This window comes from Hemitrygon akajei, chromosome 15 (assembly GCF_048418815.1).
Source record: "Hemitrygon akajei chromosome 15, sHemAka1.3, whole genome shotgun sequence".
In the NCBI taxonomy this organism is placed as follows: Eukaryota; Metazoa; Chordata; class Chondrichthyes; order Myliobatiformes; family Dasyatidae; genus Hemitrygon; species Hemitrygon akajei.
The window spans coordinates 11,414,938-11,436,581 of NC_133138.1; the positions used below are offsets into that span (position 1 = coordinate 11,414,938).

The 21,644-nt window shown below is 40.0% G+C and overlaps 1 protein-coding gene across 7 annotated transcripts in view; it reads right to left on the reverse strand.

Annotated features, from left to right (window-relative positions):
• The window catches only part of LOC140739162 (long-chain-fatty-acid--CoA ligase 6-like), a 120,687-nt gene that overhangs the window by 34,228 nt on the left and 64,815 nt on the right, over nt 1-21,644 (reverse strand). For 6 of the 7 annotated variants that reach the window (XM_073067184.1, XM_073067182.1, XM_073067179.1 and 3 more), the window contains 6 exons: nt 16,863-16,895; nt 16,615-16,666; nt 10,072-10,145; nt 4,953-5,030; nt 3,232-3,366; nt 464-598 (listed from right to left, as the gene is read on the reverse strand). In XM_073067184.1, coding sequence (XP_072923285.1) covers nt 464-598; nt 3,232-3,366; nt 4,953-5,030; nt 10,072-10,145; nt 16,615-16,666; nt 16,863-16,895 — 507 coding nt within the window. Of the gene's footprint in view, nt 1-463; nt 599-3,231; nt 3,367-4,952; nt 5,031-5,077; nt 5,156-10,071; nt 10,146-16,614; nt 16,667-16,862; nt 16,896-21,644 lie in introns of all 7 variants that reach the window. The other variant, XM_073067180.1, reaches the window with a different exon arrangement.

The following is a 21,644-nucleotide window of genomic DNA, read 5'->3' on the forward strand; positions in this document are numbered from 1 at the left end:
GCCTTATGACAATCTATGGGCTTATTGAAAGACTATCTTGTAAATACTGCTACTGTTAATATCAGGAACCAATTCCCCTTGGAACAAGAGATCAGCAAAAGATAAAGAATTAAAGATAAAATTCAGCAGACATTCTTCCTCCACAAGGTATGATTATAAAATTACAACATTATGTTACATTTGGAAACTAATAGTTTTTCCATACTTTCTATACCAGCATAGCAGTGAAAAGTAATTGTAGTTAACTGCTGCAATTTAACTAAGTGATCCTGAAGTTAGATTGAATAGTTTTTCTTTCTACTGGATAGACTTTCTCAAAACATATCTGCCAACAGCAAAGAGAATGGAAAGATATTTACCAGTGTCAAGAAAGTCAAAATCAAAAATCAGTTTGTTGTGCAAAAGTGATCAACTTTCTTGAGTATGGTTGCATGATAGTACTTTAAAACTTTAAGATTTTTACCTGTATTTTCTTGAAAAAGATTTTATCCCATACGCTGTCATTCCTTACGATACCATTTCGCACTTCCGCTGCTTTTCTCTTGGCAGCAAATTGCAGTAGCCAGCGTTTTACTGGTGTACCAGCTTGGCTAAATATCTAAAATAAAATGGATAATATTTACACTTGAGTTGCACAACGTAGTGGGAGAAATAAATAGCACTGGAAAATAGATTTATTTTTAGGTTTTATTAGATTTATTTTCAGCTTCACAGTGGGTTCAGAACCTGAAGCATAAACTCTGTTTTCCTTGACACAGATCCTGCCTGACCTACAACATTTTGATCTAATGTGAATTTTAGACCTCATGTACACTCAGAGGCCACTTTATTAGGGACACCATCTCACTGATGCAAATATCTAATCGGCCAATCATGTGGCAGCAACTCCATGCAGACACGGTCAAGAGGTTCAGTTATTGTTCAGACCAAGCACCAGAATGGGGAAGGAATGGGACCCAAATGACTTTGAACATGGAATGATGTATGGTATCAGATGGGGTGGTTTGAGTATCTCAGAAACTGCTGATCTCCTGAGATCTTCAAGAACAACGGTCTCTAGAGTTTATAGAAGATGGTGCGAGAAACGAAAAAAACATTCAGTGAATGGGAGTTCTGTGGGCAAAAACACCTTGTTAATGAGAGAGGTCAAAGAAGAATGGCCAGACTGGCCCAGTAAATCAAATAACCATGTATTACAACAATGGAGTGCAGCAGATCATCTCTGAATACACAATATGTTGAACCTTGAAGTGGACGGGCCACAGCAGAATACTACACCAGGTTCCACTCTTTTGCCTAATAAAGTGGCCACTGAGTGTAAATGCATGAAGTGTATAAAAAAAAAGCTTGGTGAAATGCAAACTTTTTTATAGACAATTAACCACACAGAGATGCAATTAACCACATTGAGTATTGTCGTTAGAAGGTAGAACAGCGGAGCACAGGAACAGGCCTAATGGCCCATCATGTCTGTACAGACAATAACACCAATTTATAAAGCACATCTGGCTGCATGTGTCCATACCCCTCCATTCTCTGCCTGATTTTGTGTATTCCTAAATGCTTCTTAAATATTAATATTCCTCTTCTGCCTCCCCTGGCAGCACATACCACTCTGTGCGGAAAAAAATCTAGTCAATACTGTATATTACCTTTAAACTTATTCCCTCTCATCTTAAAGCCATATCCTCTAATATTAGACACTTTCATTCTGGGAAAGAGACTCTTGGCTATCTACGCCTCTCAAAACTTTATACATTTCTATCAGGTTGGCCCTCAGCCTCTGGCAGTCCAGATAAAACAATCCAAGTTTGTCCAACCTCTTCTAGCTAATATTCTCTAATCCAGACAGCATCCTGGCACACCTTCTACAAAGCTTCCACATACTTTCTGCAGAGTGATGACCAGAATGGTACATAATACTCCAAATGTGGCCTGAACAGAGTTTTATACAGCTGCAACACAAATTCTCAGCTTTTAATACACAGCACCCCAATAACTGAGGGCAAGCATGCAGTACGTCTTCTTTACAACCTCGTCTACTTGTGTCATTGCTTTTCGGGATCTAAGGACTTAAACATCAAAATCCTTCTGTACATAAATGTGGCCAGGACCCCTGTCATTTACTTTATATGTTCTTCCTACGTTTGACCTCCCAAAGTGCAACACCTCATACTTGTCTGCATTAAACTCTGTCTGCATCTTCTTGCCCACATTTTCAGCTCAACCGAATCATTTGATAACCTTCCTCACCATCCACAACTCTGCCACCTTGTATCATCTGAAAGCTTACTGATCAGCACACTGCCATTTTCATGCAAATCATTTTGATATTACACAAATAGAGGTCCCACTACTGCTCACAGATCTCTAGTTGGAATAATACCCCTCCACCAGACCCTCTATCTTCTGTTGCCAAGCCAATTCTGGATACAATCTACCAAGACTCTGTGGACCGTATGCGCGTCAATCTTTCAAATTAACCTACCTCGAGGGTGCTTGTCGATAGCCTCACTGAAGTCCATGTATACAGTCTAATATCTACTTCCCTAACCTCATCAATCATCTTTGTCACCTCCTCACTATACCCTATTATTTGTAAGACATTGCTTCGCCCACACAAAGCCACTTTGAGTATCCTTAATAAATTGTGCCTTTCCAGATGGGAATAGATTCATTCCCTGGAAGTCTTCTCCAAAATTTTTCTAATGAAGTATGGTTCACCAGCCTATAACTTCCTGCTTTGTCCCTGTTCCCTTTCTTAGAGGAACAACATTGAATGAACTGAGATATGCCCCATCAGGCATTTGGGATTTATCCACTTTGATGCTCTCCAGGAGACCCAACATCATCTCAGTCTTGATAGCAAGATGTCCTGGAATATCAGCATCCCCTGCCATGTTCTCTGATTGATATTTGTGCCTCCACTAGATTGGCATCTTGCATTATTATTCTCTTTGCCATTTAACCTCTCCTGCATTGCCACATACCAGTGACTTTCTTTTTGTTCCTCTCCTCCCCTCTCCTCTGATCAGCCCAAGTTCTTTTATACACAAATCCATTAGAGATATTTCCACGCATTGTTAAGTAGTTAACAATGCATGAAATTATAATTCTTAATTTTAGTGAAATATAATTTTTCTAAGGCATTACATGACTGCAATTGGATTAAATTGTACGGTATGCACATTTACTACTAAATTATGCATTATTACATAAAATACTGCTAACCTTGTCATACATTCTATTTAGTAGTCTTGGAACTACAGGAAAAATTGTTGGATGTAGAGCCTTCATATCATCAGAGAGGAGCCTAATGTCACCTTGGAAGAAACCAATCCTGCCTCCATGGCATATAACTACAGACTGAAAGAACATAGAATCTTAATTATTTAAAGTAGACACAAAGGTTCTTTTACTGTCACAGTCTTTATGTGCTTCAAGTTATCCAATGAATGACTTCAATATTATCAAAACTAATTATTAGAGTACAGTAATTCATATAAACATGAAATGGAAGAGGACATTTGCAAGGAGAACTGCATCATATTGGAGATCGTTAATGAGTGTAACACTTACTTTTGGTATACATGAGTAAACCTGAAACTATAGCTTCAGAATAATCTTGAGAATGAGGATTCTTTCTGATAACCTGAGAAAATCTGATTTACAACAGAAATCAGTGCTGGGGCCCTTACTATGTCTTATATACATTAAGGATTTAGGTATGAAAGTAGGTGATATGATTAGTAAGTCTGCAGATGACATAAAATAGGTGGTATTATTGATAGTGAGTGGATAGTTGCAGGCTGCAGGATAATATTGATCAGTCGGCATCATGAGGAGAACAATAGCAGGTGGAATTTTATCTTGTTAAGTATGAAGTGAGGTACTTTGGGAGGATTAACAGGGATGGAACATTGGACATACACGATGAATGGCCGTGCGCGTTATTATTGAAGAGCAGTAAAACCTTGGTGCATTAAAATGTTTCTAGGAACATCTTACTCTCACTTTCATGAAAAGATTTATGAGAGAGATATATATATATATAGGTTAGAAAGTTAGAATTTTTTAACCCCAGGGTAGAAATATCAAGCACCAGGTTACCGGGGGTAGTAGTGGAATCAGGTAACTGGTGAAGTTAAATAGAAAAATGAATATGAAGGGATTGGTTAGATTTGGATGACACACAGATGGAGGACAGTTAGTATAAATTGGCAGGGAGTTAGGCAGAACACTATGGATCAAATGGCCTGTTCATAGCTTAATGCTCTTTGCAGGTATAAGCCAAGGATCTCTGAAGGTGGCAGCAAAACAGAAAGTTAGCTCTAAAAAACCTTTCAGATATGATAGAAAAAGATAGAAGGGTGAAGGCAAACACAAGACAGACTTCAGGATATTATTCAGTACAGAGAGAATAAAGAACATTTTAGAATGCTTGCTCAAGTAATGGAGTAAGACTTGTGTTAAATATACTATTGTGGGAAATTTAAAATCCTGAAATTTTGTATGTTATTAGGTAGGGTAAAGGGATCTCCTTTAAGCTAAGCTACCTAATGAGCACACTAAACTACACAGTCATGATATTTGAGAAAAAATGTATTATTTTGCATATGATGCATTAACTCAAAGCAACATGTCGCATTTCGTGCCACAACAATCTAATGCACATTTGGTGTCCAAGGATTGCATTTCAATTACTGTCATTTTGATGATGTAATTGATGAAACTTGGATGGAAGTAAAAAGGTTTGCAATAAGATGGTTATGGTTACCTTTGGGTATAAGATATTACTATTATGGTTAGCAGGTAAGTATGGATGCAAATCTATTTTGTTCTTAATAGGGCTTCACCAAAAGGATGAGCAAAAAAGAGAAGAATGTAAGTGCATATATTTTCAGTGTGATGAACTTTGGTAGATATTACTGTTCTGCCTTCATCCTTCTTACCTGTACCATTCTTTCAAACATGTGTGCTAAAGGCAAGTAGGAAATATGTGCATCTTCAGATGTAGGTAACCATTGGCTCTGTAAAATAGAATAAATGGCACAAGCCTGGTGAGACAGACTCTTACCTGGATAACTCTCTCAAACATGTGAGCCAGAGGCAAGAAGGAAATAAGGACATCATCCTGTCTTGGAAAGATCACTTTCTGCAGAAGGTATGAGGGAATGTGAGACAGAGAGGAGAATACACTGACAGAGAGACAAAGAGAAAGTTACAAAAGAAAAGAAATGGCACCAGAAGAAACGGGTGTGAATTAAAGGAGCTTTGTCATCTCACAGCATGTACAGAGGAAGTTGCTCCACTTTACAAAACTGTGCTAAACTCACATCCCAAAATCTAGATCTCAATACATAACCAACTTAAAGGAGAAAATCTGCAGGTGCTGGAAATCGAAGCAACACATACAAAATGCTGGGGGATCTCAGCAGGCCGGGCAACATCTATGGAAAAGAGTACAGTCCATGTTTCGGGCTGAGACCCTTCATGAGGTCCTGCTGAAATGTCTCGGCTCAAAATGTTGACTCTTTACTCTTTCCCACAGATGCTGCCTGACCTGGTGAGTTCCTCAAAACCAATTTAGTTCTGATGAAGGACATTACATTTGAAATATTGACCATCTCTCTCCATAATTACTACCTAATTTACTAAGTGTTCCTAGCATTTTCTGTTTTTATTTCATATATATAGTATCTTCAGTACTTTGCCTCTTCTAAAAATGTTCTCCACTTTTGAGGCTTTCTACATACAGACTACCTTGTCTTCAGCACAAGGGCTGTTCATAGGAAGTGCTCCCAGATAACTGATAAGGCGCAAATGACTGTCAAATTGTGATTTGCTTTAAGCTGGACAAAAGCTCTGCATAACCAACTTGATAATTTGCCACACAATGTGCTATAATCAAATGCTATATAGTTTCATGAAGGCTCAATGCCACTGATAAGACTTCTCTCTTCCGCTTTCTCAGTCACTCCTAATGTAACAAATTAACTCTTCACTAATTTGCCAATGGATTTTGTCATAGGAATCAAAGCAGCAAAATGTTAGGAACACTTTTGTGACATAGCCCCTTTAATAAGAGTAAAGTAATGAAACAACATACAAAACAATCAATTAGTATACACTACAAACTGATCTATATCAGTCAGTGTGGAAGATGTTATTTTTGGAGCAAAAGTTACCTAGATGTTGCACCAATAGTCATATCTCAATTCTACATATAACCATATAACATATAACAATCACAGCACGGAAACAGGCCATTCCGGCCCTCCTAGTCCGTGCCGAACTCTTAATCTCACCTAGTCCCACCTACCCGCACTCAGCCCATAACCCTCCACTCCTTTCCTATCCATATACCTATCCAATTTTACCTTAAATGACACAACTGAACTGGCCTCTACTACTTCTACAGGAAGCTCATTCCACACAGCTATCACTCTCTGAGTAAAGAAATACCCCCTCGTGTTTCCCTTAAACTTTTGCCCCCTAACTCTCAAATCATGTCCTCTCATTTGAATCTCCCCTACTCTCAATGGAAACAGCCTATTCACGTCAACTCTATCTATCCCTCTCAACATTTTAAATACCTCGATCAAATCCCCCCTCAACCTTCTACGCTCCAATGAATAGAGACCTAACTTGTTCAACCTTTCTCTGTAACTTAAGTGCTGAAACCCAGGTAACATCCTAGTAAATCGTCTCTGCACTCTCTCTAATTTATTGATATCTTTCCTATAATTCGGTGACCAGAACTGTACACAATATTCCAAATTTGGCCTTACCAATGCCTTGTACAATTTTAACATTACATCCCAACTTCTGTACTCAATGCTCTGATTTATAAAGGCCAGCGTTCCAAAAGCCTTCTTCACCACCCTATCTACATGAGACTCCACCTTCAGGGAACTATGCACTGTTATTCCTAGATCTCTCTGTTCCACTGCATTCCTCAATGCCCTACCATTTACCCTGTATGTTCTATTTGGATTATTCCTGCCAAAATGTAGAACCTCACACTTCTCAGCATTAAACTCCAATAATTGTAACAGAAGATCAAACTATTTGAATTTACAACAAAGTACACAGTTTTAAGTAACAATTCTCGTTTTCTCAATATGCTGGGAATGAATGGTTTAAGCTATTTGCCTATACTGCATCAAATTCTTGGACTATGAGAGGTGTCAGAGAGGTGCTTAACCAGCTATGAGCCAATACACAGCAGGACTCAGATTTTACTGGAAATAGTATAGCCAATAGTTTTTTGTAATTTTCTGAATGGCGTACCTGCACTGCCATACATTTTGTCAATGTGCTCAACTGCTTTCAAGGATTTATGAATATATACACAATTCCTTTAATCTGGAACTGTTGTGAAACTTTCCTGCAACTGCACGTATGTTCAATTTGCCTAATTAAAAAGCGGTGTTATTGATAATACTAAGGCTGAGAGTGGGTAAATCCAGCTTTACTTTCTCCATACATTCAGCAGGGTGTAACTGTACCATTAAGAAATCTAATAGTTTTAGTCCTTCAAAATGCTGTTTAATCTTGATGGCAATGTGGATCTCATAGGATATCTAAAATTATCAGTTTATTGCTCTTTTCAAAGTATTTGCTACAGATCATTGTTCATTTTCTTTTGTGCAGTTGCTGTATTCCTGTCCTTTTTTTTGGTTCACATATTATCAGCTAATTAGCAGTTTTCTGTTCTATTAATTGCTTCCAAGAATAGCTGACTACTTTTAATACTGATTAAGCATTGAACAGGAGGCAATGACTGAAGGTTACAGGAGAAGAAATATTTCGCACCATTTTTCTTAAAGTACAACTGGAAAAGAATTACATGAACCATGGTTAATACTAGTTTGATTACTGAATGAGACAATACACTATAATTGTTTAAGTGAGAACCCGTAACAAAGATATTTCACTACCAGCATTCTATGTAAGTTTTCTGATAAAAAATGCTGTCATATATCTGCCTCAGAAATTATTCCCTTTCAAGTTTCCTCATGCTGATTATTAGTCATATTTCCTGTGAAATTGTTCCATAACCTTGGTCATTATACCATAAGACACAATAAGTAGTTTTCAGCTTCAATCTTTCTTTGATGGTCTCATCCATTAATTGCACTGAGTGTAGTAACATAACTGATTTGATTTTACATTCAGCACAAGCAAACTAATTATACATTGTGAAGTGCTGGAAATATTTCCAGTCAGCAATAATGCCTTTTAAATCATGAATTTATGATCTGCTTTTACATGCATCTTCTGTTGCACTATCTGGTGAAATTATCATAGGATTTCCATTTTTCTGTTCATTTTCTCCTCTCCATTCATCAGCTTGGCTGAGATGGTTAGAAAGGTCAAGTCTGCAAGGGACTAAATCTTAGAAGAATGAGCAGCCTAAATAGCTGAAAGGTGCTAATGCCTTTTGATCTCCCCTTCCTGTTAATGGCACTCTTAGACAAAGTATTGTACTCGACATTCACTAATAATGATAGGAAATAAAATCAGAGTCTAGGAGTTTAAAATGTGTTCTGCTAACTTCATAGCATTCGCTGGAATGTATTATCAGAACATCTACTGAAAAGATATTAAAACCGTTACAGATAACCTTCACAAAAATGTGACATTCATACGAATTAAACTTAAACAGTCATTGCCTGGATTGCCAGCGTTGCATGGTTGCAGAATGTACTAGGTACAATATGCACCACAGCAACTTGCCAAGCACTCCCAAACAATATCTCCATTACTTGGAAAGTCAAGTCTATAATTCACACGAGTATGCATCAAAACAAAGTTCTCTCTGTACCTCAGTAGATGTGACAATAATAAACCCAATTTATCCTAAACAAAGTCTCAAGAATACAAGTCATCTTTATTAGAAATGTTTCACATCATCATTGGGAGTCAAATTCCAGGAACTCTTTATCTAGCAGCACTGTTGGAACACTTTAACACATGGAATGCAGTAAAAGAAGGCTGCTCCTCTCAAGGGTAATTACAGATGGGAAATGGATATTGACCTTGCTTGTGATTCACAGATCTAATACATGAATTAAACACGAGTATATTAAAAGCTTATTGGGGTGTGCAGTTTTGCAGTCAACGTTTATAACTCAAACATCCGATGTATTTGAAAATGACTCTTGCAGAAAAAGCATTTCAGGATGTATATTGTATACATTTCTCTGACATTAAGTTTGACTTTTGAACCTTTGAACCTTTTGTATCACTTCCCAGTGAACATCAGTGAAGCCAGAACAGCAGTAAAGGGAGTTTACCCAAGAGGAGAGGGCAGAAGAAGATTATTTTTCCAACAGATTAGATTTTCAACAAATATTTGATTCTTAGTCACAAAAAGAAGTACTTAACTAGTTCTGTGCACAAGATATTTTTTCCTTCCTACACCCTGTAGTGTTCAAAGCCAGAGTGATACATCCTGACTCCCATTCCCACAGTTCTGTCCACATCTAAAGCGAGGTACATGAAAGTTGCTGAAGATCAATTAAAGTTTGAGATTCCTTTCCACCTCTGTGCTTATCCCTGAACGTCAGCAGGCATCATCATTGCTGTTGGATCAAAATCCCAGAAACCCAATGTATCAATATCATCGAAGGATTTTTGCTACAAGGACTCCAAGGTAGTAATGAACTACACTTTTTCTAAGCAAGAATGGATGGCTAATAACTGTTACTTTTCTACAGTTTCATTTCTTAATCTCACTGTTGCAATTTTATCAAGATGGACTTTCTAACTAAATCATCAGTCCTTCCTAATTAACAAGATAAATTTAACAACGTTCACACCATAGAAAATATACATGTTCAAATCTCATGAATTAAGTTTTGAAAGTGATACCATGGCCAAACTTACATAGGAGATTTCTATTCAATAATTAAAATTTAATCTATTTACAAATTGATCTCAAGATTACTTACATTTTCTTGCACACTTTTCATAACTTTAATTTTATAAGAGTAATTAGGATTGAAAATAAGTTTATGCGATTATTCTATCTGCAGCCAAACAGTTCTTCATGTTTATATTCACCTCTGTAACTTTCAAAAAGCCTGAAAAATCAGCCACCACATTCCCATGTGTGAGCATAGCCCCTTTTGGATTTCCTGAAAAGAAACGTACATTGTCAAAACAATTAAGATAATCAACAAAATACAAAGCAATTTGTAAAAAGTATTGTAAAAAGTAGAATTATGCAACAAGAACAATTTGAAACTGTCCTGAACAAGGATCTCCGCCTGAAATGTCGATTATCTATTCATTTTCATAGATGCTGCCACACCTACTGAGTTCCTCCAGCATTTTGTATGTGTTAGTTTGAAAATGAGGCCTTTTTGGCTGACGTGAACATGCACTGAGTAGCCTTCTACAATGCCTCAGGAATATTGATTCTAAAGAAAATTGTACAGGATCTGATAATTTCTTTGTCATGGTATTAAAGTGGTGAGAAATTGTAGAGGCTTTAGTCACCACATTCTTCAAAGCTTCTTGATTAACAACAGAAAGACCCTACTTCAAATTGAAAAAATACAAATGGCACTCACCTTGTTTTTAGTTGGCAGGAAAGATAAACTGGATCTATTAAGACTATTGATAACCTGCAGGAACTGCATCTCCCCCTCCTCTCCAAATAGGATTATGTATCTGACTATCTTGATCTGTATACCACCTTACATATCCCAGGACCCTTCTGCATAATTTCTCTATTAAACCTACCTGCTTACCTGGTCGCCATACAGTACTTCATTTAGCCTTGTAAAGCAGGTCTCTTACCAATTTCTCATCAATTTGTTTGTCCATAGTAACACCACAAAAATATTTAAATAAGTCTTTTAGATTGAAAACTGCAGGGAATAGAAAGTAATCATAGAAAACATAGAGAAAGCCTACAGCACAATACAGGCACTTCAGCCCAAAATGCTGTGCCAAACATGTACTTACTTTAGAAATTATCTTGGGTTATCCATAGCCCACTAGTTTTCTAAGCTCCATGTACCTATCCAGGGGCCTCTCAAAAGATCCTATCGTATCCACCTCCACCACTGTCGCTGGCAGCCCATTCCATGCATTCACCACTCTCTGTGTAAATAACTTACCCCTGACATCTCCTCTGTACCTACTTCTAAGAACCCTAAAACTGTGTCCTCTTGTGTTAGTCATTTCAGCCCTGGGGAAAAGTCTCTGACTATCTGCACGATCAATGCCTATTATCATCTTATAGACCTCTCTCAGGTCACCACTCATCCAACGTTGCTCCAAGGAGAAAAGGCCAAGTTCACTCAACCTGTTCTCATAAGGCATGCTCCCCAATCCAGGAAGCATCCTTGTAAATCTCCACTGCACTGTTTCTATAGTTTCCACATCCTTCCTGTAGTGAGGTGACTGGAACTGAGCACAGTACTCCAAGTGGGGTCTGACCAGTATCCTATATAGCTGCAACATTACCTCTCAGCTCTTGAACTCAATCCCACAGCTGGTGAAGGCCAGTACACCGTGTGTCTCCCTAACCACACAGTCAACCTGTGCAGCAACTTTGAGTGTCCTTTGGACTCGGACCCCAAGATTCCTCTGATCCTCCACACTGCCAAGAGCCTTACCATTAATACTGTATTTTGCCAGCATAGTTGACCTACCAAAATGAACCTGGGTTGAACTCCATCTGCCACTTCTCAGACAATTTAGCATCCTATCAATGTCCTGCTGTAACCTCTGACAGCCCTCCACACTATCCACAACAGCTCCAACCTCTGGGTCATCAGCAAATTTACTAACCCATCCCTCCACTTCCTCATCCAGGTCATTTATAAAAATCACGAAGAGTAAGGGTCCCAGAACAGATCCCTGAGGCACACCACTGGTGTCCAACCTCCATGCAGAATATAACCCATCTACAACCACTCTTTCCCTTCTGTGGGCAAGCCAGTTCTCGATCCACAAAGCAATGTCCCCTTGGATCCCATGCCTCCTTACTTTCTCAATAAGCCTTGCATGGGATATCTTATCAAATGCCTTGCTGAAATCTATATACACTACATCTACTGCTCTTCCTTCATCAATGTGTTTAGTCACATCCTCAAAAAATTCAGTTAGGCTCGTAAGGCATGACCTGCCTTTGACAAAGCCATGTTGACTATTCCTAATCATATTATGCCTCTCCAAATCCTGCCTCTTACCAACCGCTGAAGTAAGACTCACTGGCCTATTATTTCCTGAGCTATCTCTACTCCCTTTCTTGAATAAGGGAACAACCCTCCAGTCCTCTGGAACCTCTCCTGTTCCTATTGATGATGATCACTGACAGAGGCTTGGCAATCTCTTCCCTCACCTCCCATAGTAGCCTGAGTTATATCTTGTCAGGTCCAGTGACTTATCCAACTTGATACTTTCCAAAAGTCCCAGCACATCTTCTTTCTTAATGTCTATATGTTCAAGCTTTTCAGTCTGCTGTAAGTCATCCCTACAATTGTCAGGGTCCTTTTCTGTAGTGAATACTGAAGCAAAATATTCATTTACACAGTTTTCCACTGTCACACTTGATTGTTCCTATTCTCTCACATCTTATTCTCTTTCTCTTCACATACTTGTAGAATGCCTTGAAGTTTTCCTTGAACCTGCTCACCAAGGCCTTCTCATGGCCCTTTCTGGTTCTCCTAATTTCATTCTTAAGCTCCTTCCTGCTAGCCTTATCATTTTCTAGATCTCTATCATTACCTAGTTTTTTGAACCTTTTGTAAGTTTTTCTTTTCTTCTTGACTAGATTTTCAACTGCTTTTGTACACCACAGTTCCTGTACCCTACCGTTGTTTCCCTGTCTCATTGCAATGTACCTGTGCAGAATGCCACATTTCTGCCGTACATTTCCCTGAGAACATCTGTTCTCAATTTATGCTTCCAAATTCCTTGATTGCTATTGTTAAATATACAATTTAATAGTGTAATTATTTGGTGTATAACTTCTATAATATGGGATACTCTTCCTGTGATATGTGTCCCATTAGAACAGAGACGAGGAGGAATTTCTTCAGCTCGATGGCAGTGAATCTATGGAATTCATTGTGACAAATGGCTATGGAGGCTAATCATTGGGTATATTAAAAGCAGATGTTGATAGATTCTTGATTTGTAATGGCATCAAAGACTATCAGGAAAAGGCAGGGGATCAGAGTTGAGAGGGATAATAAGTCAGCCATGTCAAATGATGGAGAAGACGATGAGCCAAATGGCCTAATTCGGCCCTTATGTCTATGGTCATATGGCAGGTTGATTGACCAACAGCCCAACATGTGGAACTCACTTTTTGGCGAAAATCATGGTGAAGTATACCGACTGTAATAAATGATAACTTGGAGCCTTCTGATTACTTTCCTTAAACATGCCCAGAAGACCTCAAACTCTTAACTTGCTATGGGCACTGGGATTCAGCATCACATACATCCACTTCATTTTCTTTTTGAACCTGAACTTGATAACATGGCAAAGGCAGTGAATAATTATGCAACTATTATACTTTGTTTAGTTGCTCAATTGTCTATAACCATGTAGCCATGAAAACATTTAAATTATATCCATGAATATATGCATATATAATAATTAGACAATAGTTTTTTTCAGTAGACTCGATTTTCAAGTGTTTCAAATTGTCAGCAATTATTGCACTTGTGTGAATTTGGAAAATTGAATCCTTAATTGCTAAGAACTGAATGCATACAAATTAACTCATCTAAACTGATAGCATCTTATCAAACTTGGTACCTGTCCTATTTGATATTAATGTTTATCTGTACTGCATCACTTTGTTTCCAAAAGAAAATGATTCCCCCATGATAACCACTGTGGAATATCAACATTTGAAAGTTTTTGGTAAAATAGATACACATTAAAAGAAATCAAGATTCTGGACTCAAACATTTCTGTCACATATGCAAGACTATTTTATTTGAGATCTGTTGCGTCTTTAGGATTCTTAGTATATCATTGAAATAAAGCCTTATTTCTGACTTGTAGAAGGCAAATAGAAATCAGAAAAAAATATTCACAATGGTAGATTTTCACTGATGATAATGTTTATTAGAGACGAGACACTGGACTAGCTTATTCTTCATGATGAATCTCATTCCATAATACAATTTCCTCTAATTTGCTCTGGCCATTTGTTGCTCAATTTTTCTTACTGGGTGCAGTGATGTCAATGTTAAAACGTCGTGAATTTCTGTGCTTTGCCTCAGAGTGATTTTAGGTCTGTCACCACTGGGATTATCAGTGAGGTCCAGTCAATACAAGTGAAAAACATCCTATTGTGGGGTGGAAGTCGCCTAACCTGGGATAATGTGGGGTTTTTGGCTAATGTGGGGTAGTCAGAATACACCAAGTACCACATAGGTTTCACAGAGCAAGGTTGTGACCTAGTGGCGTGGAGAGCCAATGTGACTGGAGACTAACATCTCTTGCACAGCATTAACGTTCATGCAAAAAGATGGGTACGCACAGCACTCTATACCACCCGGTATTAGTGCATTCACTCACTCACATGCATAGGTTTTGGTACAGAAGACCTTGGCGGTGGTTTTGCGGTTAGCATAATGCTTTTACAGTGCCAGTCTGCCACTATCTGTAAGGGCAGTCCAATTTCTGCCGCTGTCTGTGAGGAGTTTGTATATTCTCTGTGATCGCGTGGCTTTCCTCTATGTGCTCTGTTTTCCTCTCACGTTCCACAGCATACGGTCGGGGTCAGCGAGTTGTGGGCATGTTACATTAGTGCCGGAAGCGTGGTGGCATGTGCAGGCTGCTCAGCATAATCCCCACTGATTTGATTTTGACGCAGACAGTACATTTTGCTGTATGTCTCGAAGCACTTTGAGCCAAGTAAAGCTAATCTATTAAAGGTCTTTATTCCTCCTCGTCTGATAATCAGACACTAAACCCATCTGCACTTTATGCATATTGCCAGCTGAGGGTGCAGCCACAAACCGACCCATAATCCTAAGGCCTGGCTCCAGCCGCAAATCCAACTCATGCACATGACAATCAGCTCCAGCGGCTGACCTGGTCCACATTCCTGATGCTCATCGTGAGCTGCACACTCAGTCCACCCTCCTGACACAAGGCCCCGTCTGCCTACCACAGACTGACAGTGTCAAGGATTTAGATGAAGATAATACTCGTCAGATGATTCAGTTGATAATTGCCAGCAACCATAGCCTCCAGACAGTTTTTGAAAATAAATAGAATTGCAAATGCTGGAAATCTAAAATAAAGACAGAAAATGCTGGAAATACTCAGCTGGTCAGGCTGCATTTGTGAGAAGAAAAACAGCTACTGAGTATTTTCAGCAGATAGATTCGCTGTCCACTTACTCTCATTACTGTTTGTGGGGAAACGGCTATGCACCCACACTGAGCATTGCTTTTTCTTTATAATTCATGAGGTACTATAGCTCAAACTTAACTGTTGGCACTGAGGAAGCAGTTAATATTCATACACTTTAGTGGGACTGGCTGTGTTCCACATAGGATAGACAGGGTGAGGTAATAGGTTTATTTTTCAGAGAGCATGAGTAAGTCAGATGAGTTTTTAATGACACATACTGTAGGTTCACAGGTATAATTACTGATAACTTCTTTAATTTCAGATATATTTAATAATCATGAACTTAATTCCACAGTTGCTGTGATGGATTTGAACTCATGTGCCTTGCTTCTGGATGCAGGGCTACAAACATAACCAATGATGGTTTCCGGTAAGATGGTGGCACATTTGGTCACAGCGGCCTCTCCGGGTCCAACAAATGGTTTAAATGTTTGTCTTAAACAATTTTCTTGTGATCATAAGACCCTGAATACTGCAAGTCCAGTTCATCGGTTCACTGTTAAGACCGATGGTGGGGGAGCTATGTGGTCTTGGTTGTTGCGTGGACCTGGTCCTCACGCTGCGGCGTCACCCCAGGGGTGGAAGCACCAGAAGTGGTGTGGGAGAGGACAGAGGCACGTCAGGCGCAATGGAATCTGTGCTGGGTTGGGGGCTGGTCTCTGCTTTCCCGTTGGTGCTGCTCTCCAGTGTTTGCTCTCTGGAAGATAAACTGGATTGCTCCAACTGCCGTTAACACAGCGCGAGATGCTGCATGCTCTTTTTTGCAGAAACGACAACATCCCATGCACCATCAAACTTCAGGCCATGCCACTGAGGGTCTTGTGCTAACATTATTTTGAGACTATATTTACCATCATATCTATGAGCTTTGTGTGATGATATGTACTGTGTTTTGCACCTTGACCCTGAGGAATGTTGTTTCATTTAGCTGTATACATAAGTGTGATTGCATGACAATTGAACTTGAACTAATGTGCCACGCCTACTACATGCATCAAAAGCCATTCCAAAGGTAAACTGGCGAGGTTGTGAAAGATACTACACAAATTAAATTATTTCTTGATTTATACCTAAAACATTATTGTTCTTCGAGCTAACTGGTTATTCGAGCAATCACCTTTCCTTCAAAGATATACGTGGGCTGTGAGAAAGGAAAACCAGGTTCATAACAGTGTTCAGAGATATTAAATAATTCTAAGCAATACATACCTGTTGTTCCACTGGTAAAACAGACAATCGATAGATCTTCAGGTCTCGGAGGCTGAATGAAAAAAGAAATATCAATGAAGGAACCCAGGAGAAGTACAAGTAATAGAGGATACAAATTAATTCTGAATTCCAGAGATGAATACATTGTGCTCATCAGTGCTGGTAGCTAGTGTTGACTATTTCATGTTATTGTTCCCTATATTATGAATATGCTCTCAAAAACAAAGCACATTTATTACTTCACTCACCACAGGATCTCGCCTGTTAATTTTTCCAAGGTTCTGAAGATGAGAAGAGAAAAAAATAATTTCAAAATAAAAATCTGGACAAATATTTCATCTTAAAATGGCTTTTGATTTTTAATAGACAGCTGTACAAGGAAAGCTCTTCAAAAATGGTTACGGTAATTTACAAGCTTTGGTAATTCTGTTAAGTGCTGTTAGATAGTTTCATTATTTTGGGTTGATTCATCGATAAAACACTGTTGAAGTCCTGCAGAACATGAGCTTGGCAACAGGATGACCTGCCAAGGATTCACAACTGAATAGTACTATTTTCATAATCTGCTTAAAATAAATTTAGGCTAATACTCTTTTGTAGACTGTATTTTTGATTCAGCTTTTGTAAGCAGTTTCACCATTGTGTACTGACTGGTTTAAAAGAAATAAAAGGAATAAAAGGAAAGCAGATGACCCCATAGTCTGCTGTAATCTCCATGCTAGGAGATAATTTCTGTCATCTGTGTAACAGCTCCCATACAGAAAACCAGGTTAATTAAAAATGCAGCAAAACTAAGTGCAATTTTGTACCCTGCTGTTGACCTGTGCCATTTCCGAAGCTGATTAAACTTTATATTGCTATAAATTTTTCTGCAAGGTGACTGGAAGTATAAGGACTTCCCTTTGATTTCACAATGCAGTGGTGAGCCACAAACTGAAATAAGACATAAGACCATAGGATATTGGAGCAGAATTAGGCCATTTGGCCCATCGTGTCTGCTCTGCCATTTCATCATGGCTGATCCAATTTTCATCTCAGCCCCAATCTCCTTTCTTCTTCCCTTATTTGATTGGGAGAGGTGCACTGACATGGTAGCTTGTCACCGTGCAAGGCCGCTGAAAAGATTTAAAAAGCGAGCAGCTTCTTTCAGCAGTAGATTTGATTGGAAGAAGTGTGCAGACACAGTAGTTCGTCATCGCACAAGGCCGCTTAGAAGATTCCGGGATAACAGGGAGACACTGCCCAGCAGAGCAGTCATCGGAGGAGCATGAGTCAGAGTGGTAGGGCTTTGGCTCCTTGGGGCTTTGTCGAGGACGGGCTTAGATAAGGTAAGGAAGTGTTACTTGCATATCTCTTTTTTCCCTTTAATTTAAGAATAGTGGGTATGACAGCAAGGCCAGTTTTCTGCTGTGGGTATCGGATGTGAGATATCTGGGAGAGTTCCAGCCTCCCTGATGGCCACATCTGTGTCAGGTGCATCGAACTGCAGCTCTTTAGAGAGTGGGTTAGGGAGCTGGAGCTGCAGCTCAATAACCTGTGGTTTGTTAGGGAAAGTGAAAAGGTGATTGATAGGAGCTACAGGCAGGTAGTCATACCGGGGCCAAAGGAGACAGATAAGTGGGTGACTGTTGGGCTAGGGAAGGGAGAGCATCAGGGAGTGGAGAGCACCCCTGTGGCTGTCCCAATTAACAATAAGTACTCCATTTTGAGGACTGTTGGGGTGGACGACCTACTTGGGGGAAGCAACAGTGGCCGTGCCTCTGGCACAGTCTCTGGCCATGTGGTGCAGAAGGGTAGGGAACGGAAGAGGATGGCAGCAGTAATAGGGGACTCTATAGATAGGGGGATGGACAGGCAATGCCGTGGGTGCCAAAAAGAAACACGGATAGTTGATTGCCTCCCAGGCGCCAGGGTTTGTGATGTTTCTGAACGAGTCCACAACATCCTGCAATGGGAGGGTGAGCAGCCAGAGGCCATGGTACATATTGGTACCAATGACATAGATAGAAAAAGGGTGGAGGTCCTGAAAGCAGACTACAGGGAGTTAGGAAGGAAGTTGAGAAGCAGGATCTCAAGGGTAGTAATCTCAGGATTGCTGCCTGTGCTATGCGACAGTGAGCATAGCAATAGAATGAGGTGATGGATAAATGTGTGGCTGAAGAATTGGAGCACGGGCAGGGATTCAGATTTCTGGATCATTGGGACCTCTTCAGGTAGCACTTGAATCCGAGGGGGACCGATATCCTGGTGGGGAGGGATTAAACTAGATTTGCAGGGGGATGGAAACCAAAGTGAAGAGGCAGATGATGGGGCAGTTGGCGCACAAGTAGAGACAGCTTGTTCGGAGGCGGATGGTAGAGCAAAGATGCAGTCAGCCAGATGTTTGAGATGTGTCTATTTTAATGCAAGGAGTATCATAAAGAAGGTGATGAACTTAGAGCCTGGAACAATACCTGGAACTATGACATTGTGGCCATTACAGAGATCTGGATGTCTCAGGGATAGAAATGACTGTTGAGTGCGCCAGGGTTTAAATGTTTCATAAAGGACAGGGAGGAAAGGAGGCAAAAGAAATAAGGATATGGCTTTGCTAATCAGGGATAGTGTCATGGCTGTAGAAAAGGAGGAAGTCATGGAGGGACTATCAACTGAGTCAGTGTGGGTGGAAGTCATAAACAGGAAGGGGGGCAGTAACTCTACTGTGTGTTGTTATAGACCTCCCAATAGTGACAGGGACATTGAGGAGCAGATAAGGAGGCAGATTCTGGAATGGTGCAATGAAAATGGGTAGTTTTGATGGGTGATTTTTACTTCCAAACATTGACTGGCATCTCCTTAGAGCACAGGGCTAAGATGGAGGGAAGTTTGTTAGGTGTGTTCAGGAAGGTTTCCTGATGCAATATGTAGATAAGCCAATTAAAGGAGAGGCTGTATTTGATCTGGTAATAAGAAATGAACCTGGTCAGGTGTCAGATCTCTCAGTGGGAGAGCATTTTGGAGGTAGTGATCACAACCCTATCTCCTTACCATAGCGCTGGAGAGGGATAGGAGCAGACAAATTGGGAAAGCATTTAATTGGGTTAGGGTGAAATATGATGCTATTAGGCAGGAACTTGGGAGCATAAATTGGGAGTAGATGTTCTCAGGAAAATGCACAGCAGAAATGTGGCACATGTTTAGGGAACTTTTGCACGGCATTCTGCATTGGTATGTTCTATTGAGGCAGGGAAAGGATGGTAGGGGAAAAGAACCATGGTGTGCAAAGGATGTGAAAAATCTAGTTCAGAAGAAAAGCTAATGAAAGGTTCAAGGAACTAGGTACTGATAGAGTCCTAGAAAATTACAAAGTTGTCAAGAAGGAATTTAGAATGAATTTAGGAGAGCTAGAAGGGACCATGAGAAGGCCTTGGCAAGCAGGAATAAGGAAAATCCCATGGAATTCTTCAAGTACATGAAGAGTAAGAGGATAAGCTGTGTGAGAATAGGACCAATCGGGTTGGATAGTGGAAATGTGTGCATGGAGTCAGAGGAGGTAGCGAAAGGTAATGAATACTTTGCTTCAGTATTCACCAGAGAAAAGGACCTTGGCAGTTGTGGGAATGACTTACAGGGGACTGAAACACTTGAGTATATAGATATTATGAAGAGGATGTGCTAGAGTTTTTGAAAAGCATTAAGTTAGATAAATCGCCGGGACCAGACAAAATATACCCCAGGCTACTGTGGGAAGTGAGGGAGGAGATTGCTGAGCCTCTGGCATTATCTTTTCATCATCTTTAGGGATGGGATAAGTACTGGAGGATTGGAGGGTTGCAAATGTTGTTCCTTTATTCAAGAAAGGGAGCAGAGATAACCCAGGAAATTGTAGATCATTGGGTCTTACTTCAGTGGTGGGCAAGTTGTTGAAGAAGATCCTGAGAGGCAGGATTCATGAGCATTTGGAGAGACATAATATGATTAGGGATAGTCAGCATAGCTTTGTCAATGGCAGGTCATACATTATGAGCCTGATTGAATTCTTTGAAGATGTAAGGTAGAGCAGTGGATGTAGTGTATATAGATTTCAGTATGGATGTAGTGTGTATAGATTTCAGTAAGGCACTTGATAAGATTCCCCATGCAAGGCTCATTCAGAAAGCAAGGAGGCATGGGATCCAAGGAGACCTTGCTTTGTGGATCCAGAACTGGCTTGCCCGCAGAAGGCTGTGGTTGTGGATGGTTCATATTCTGCATGGAGGTCAGTGACCAGTGGTGTTCCGCAGGGATCTGCTGTGGGACCCCTCCTCTTTGTGATTTTTATAAATGGATGAGGAAATAGAAGGGTGGGTTAGTAAGTTTGCAGATGACACAAAGATTGGGGATGTTGTGGATAGTCTGGAGAGTTGTCAGAGGTTACAGTGGGCCATTGATAAGATGCAGAACTGGGCAGAGAAGGGGCAGATGGAGTTCAACCCAGATAAGTATGAACATGTTAATTTTGGTAGGTCAAATATAAAGACAGAATATAGTAGTAATGATAATACTCTTGGCAGTGTGGAGGGTCTGAGAGATCTTGGGTCTGTGTCCATAGGACATTCAAAGCTGCTGCGCAGGCTGACAGCATTGTTCAGAAGGTGTATGGTGTGTTGGCATTCATCAACCATGAGATAGAGTTCATGAGCCATGAGGTAATGTTACAGCTATATAAGACCTTGGTCAGACCCCACTTGGAGTACTGTGTTCAGTTCTGGTCCCCTCGCTACAGGAAGGAATGCGGATAATATAGAGAGAGTGCAGAGGAGATTTACAAGGATGTTGCCTGGATTGGAGAGTGTGCCTTATGAGAATAGGTTGAGTGAACTTGGCCTTTTCTCCTTGGAGTGACAGAGGATGAGAGGTGACCTGCTAGAGGTGTACAAGATGATGAAATGCATTGATCGTGTGGACAGCCAGAGGCTTTTTCCCGACTGAAATGGCTAATACAAGGGAGCATAGTTTTAAGGTGCTTGGAAGTAGGTACAGAGGGGATGTCAGGGGTAAGTATTTCACAC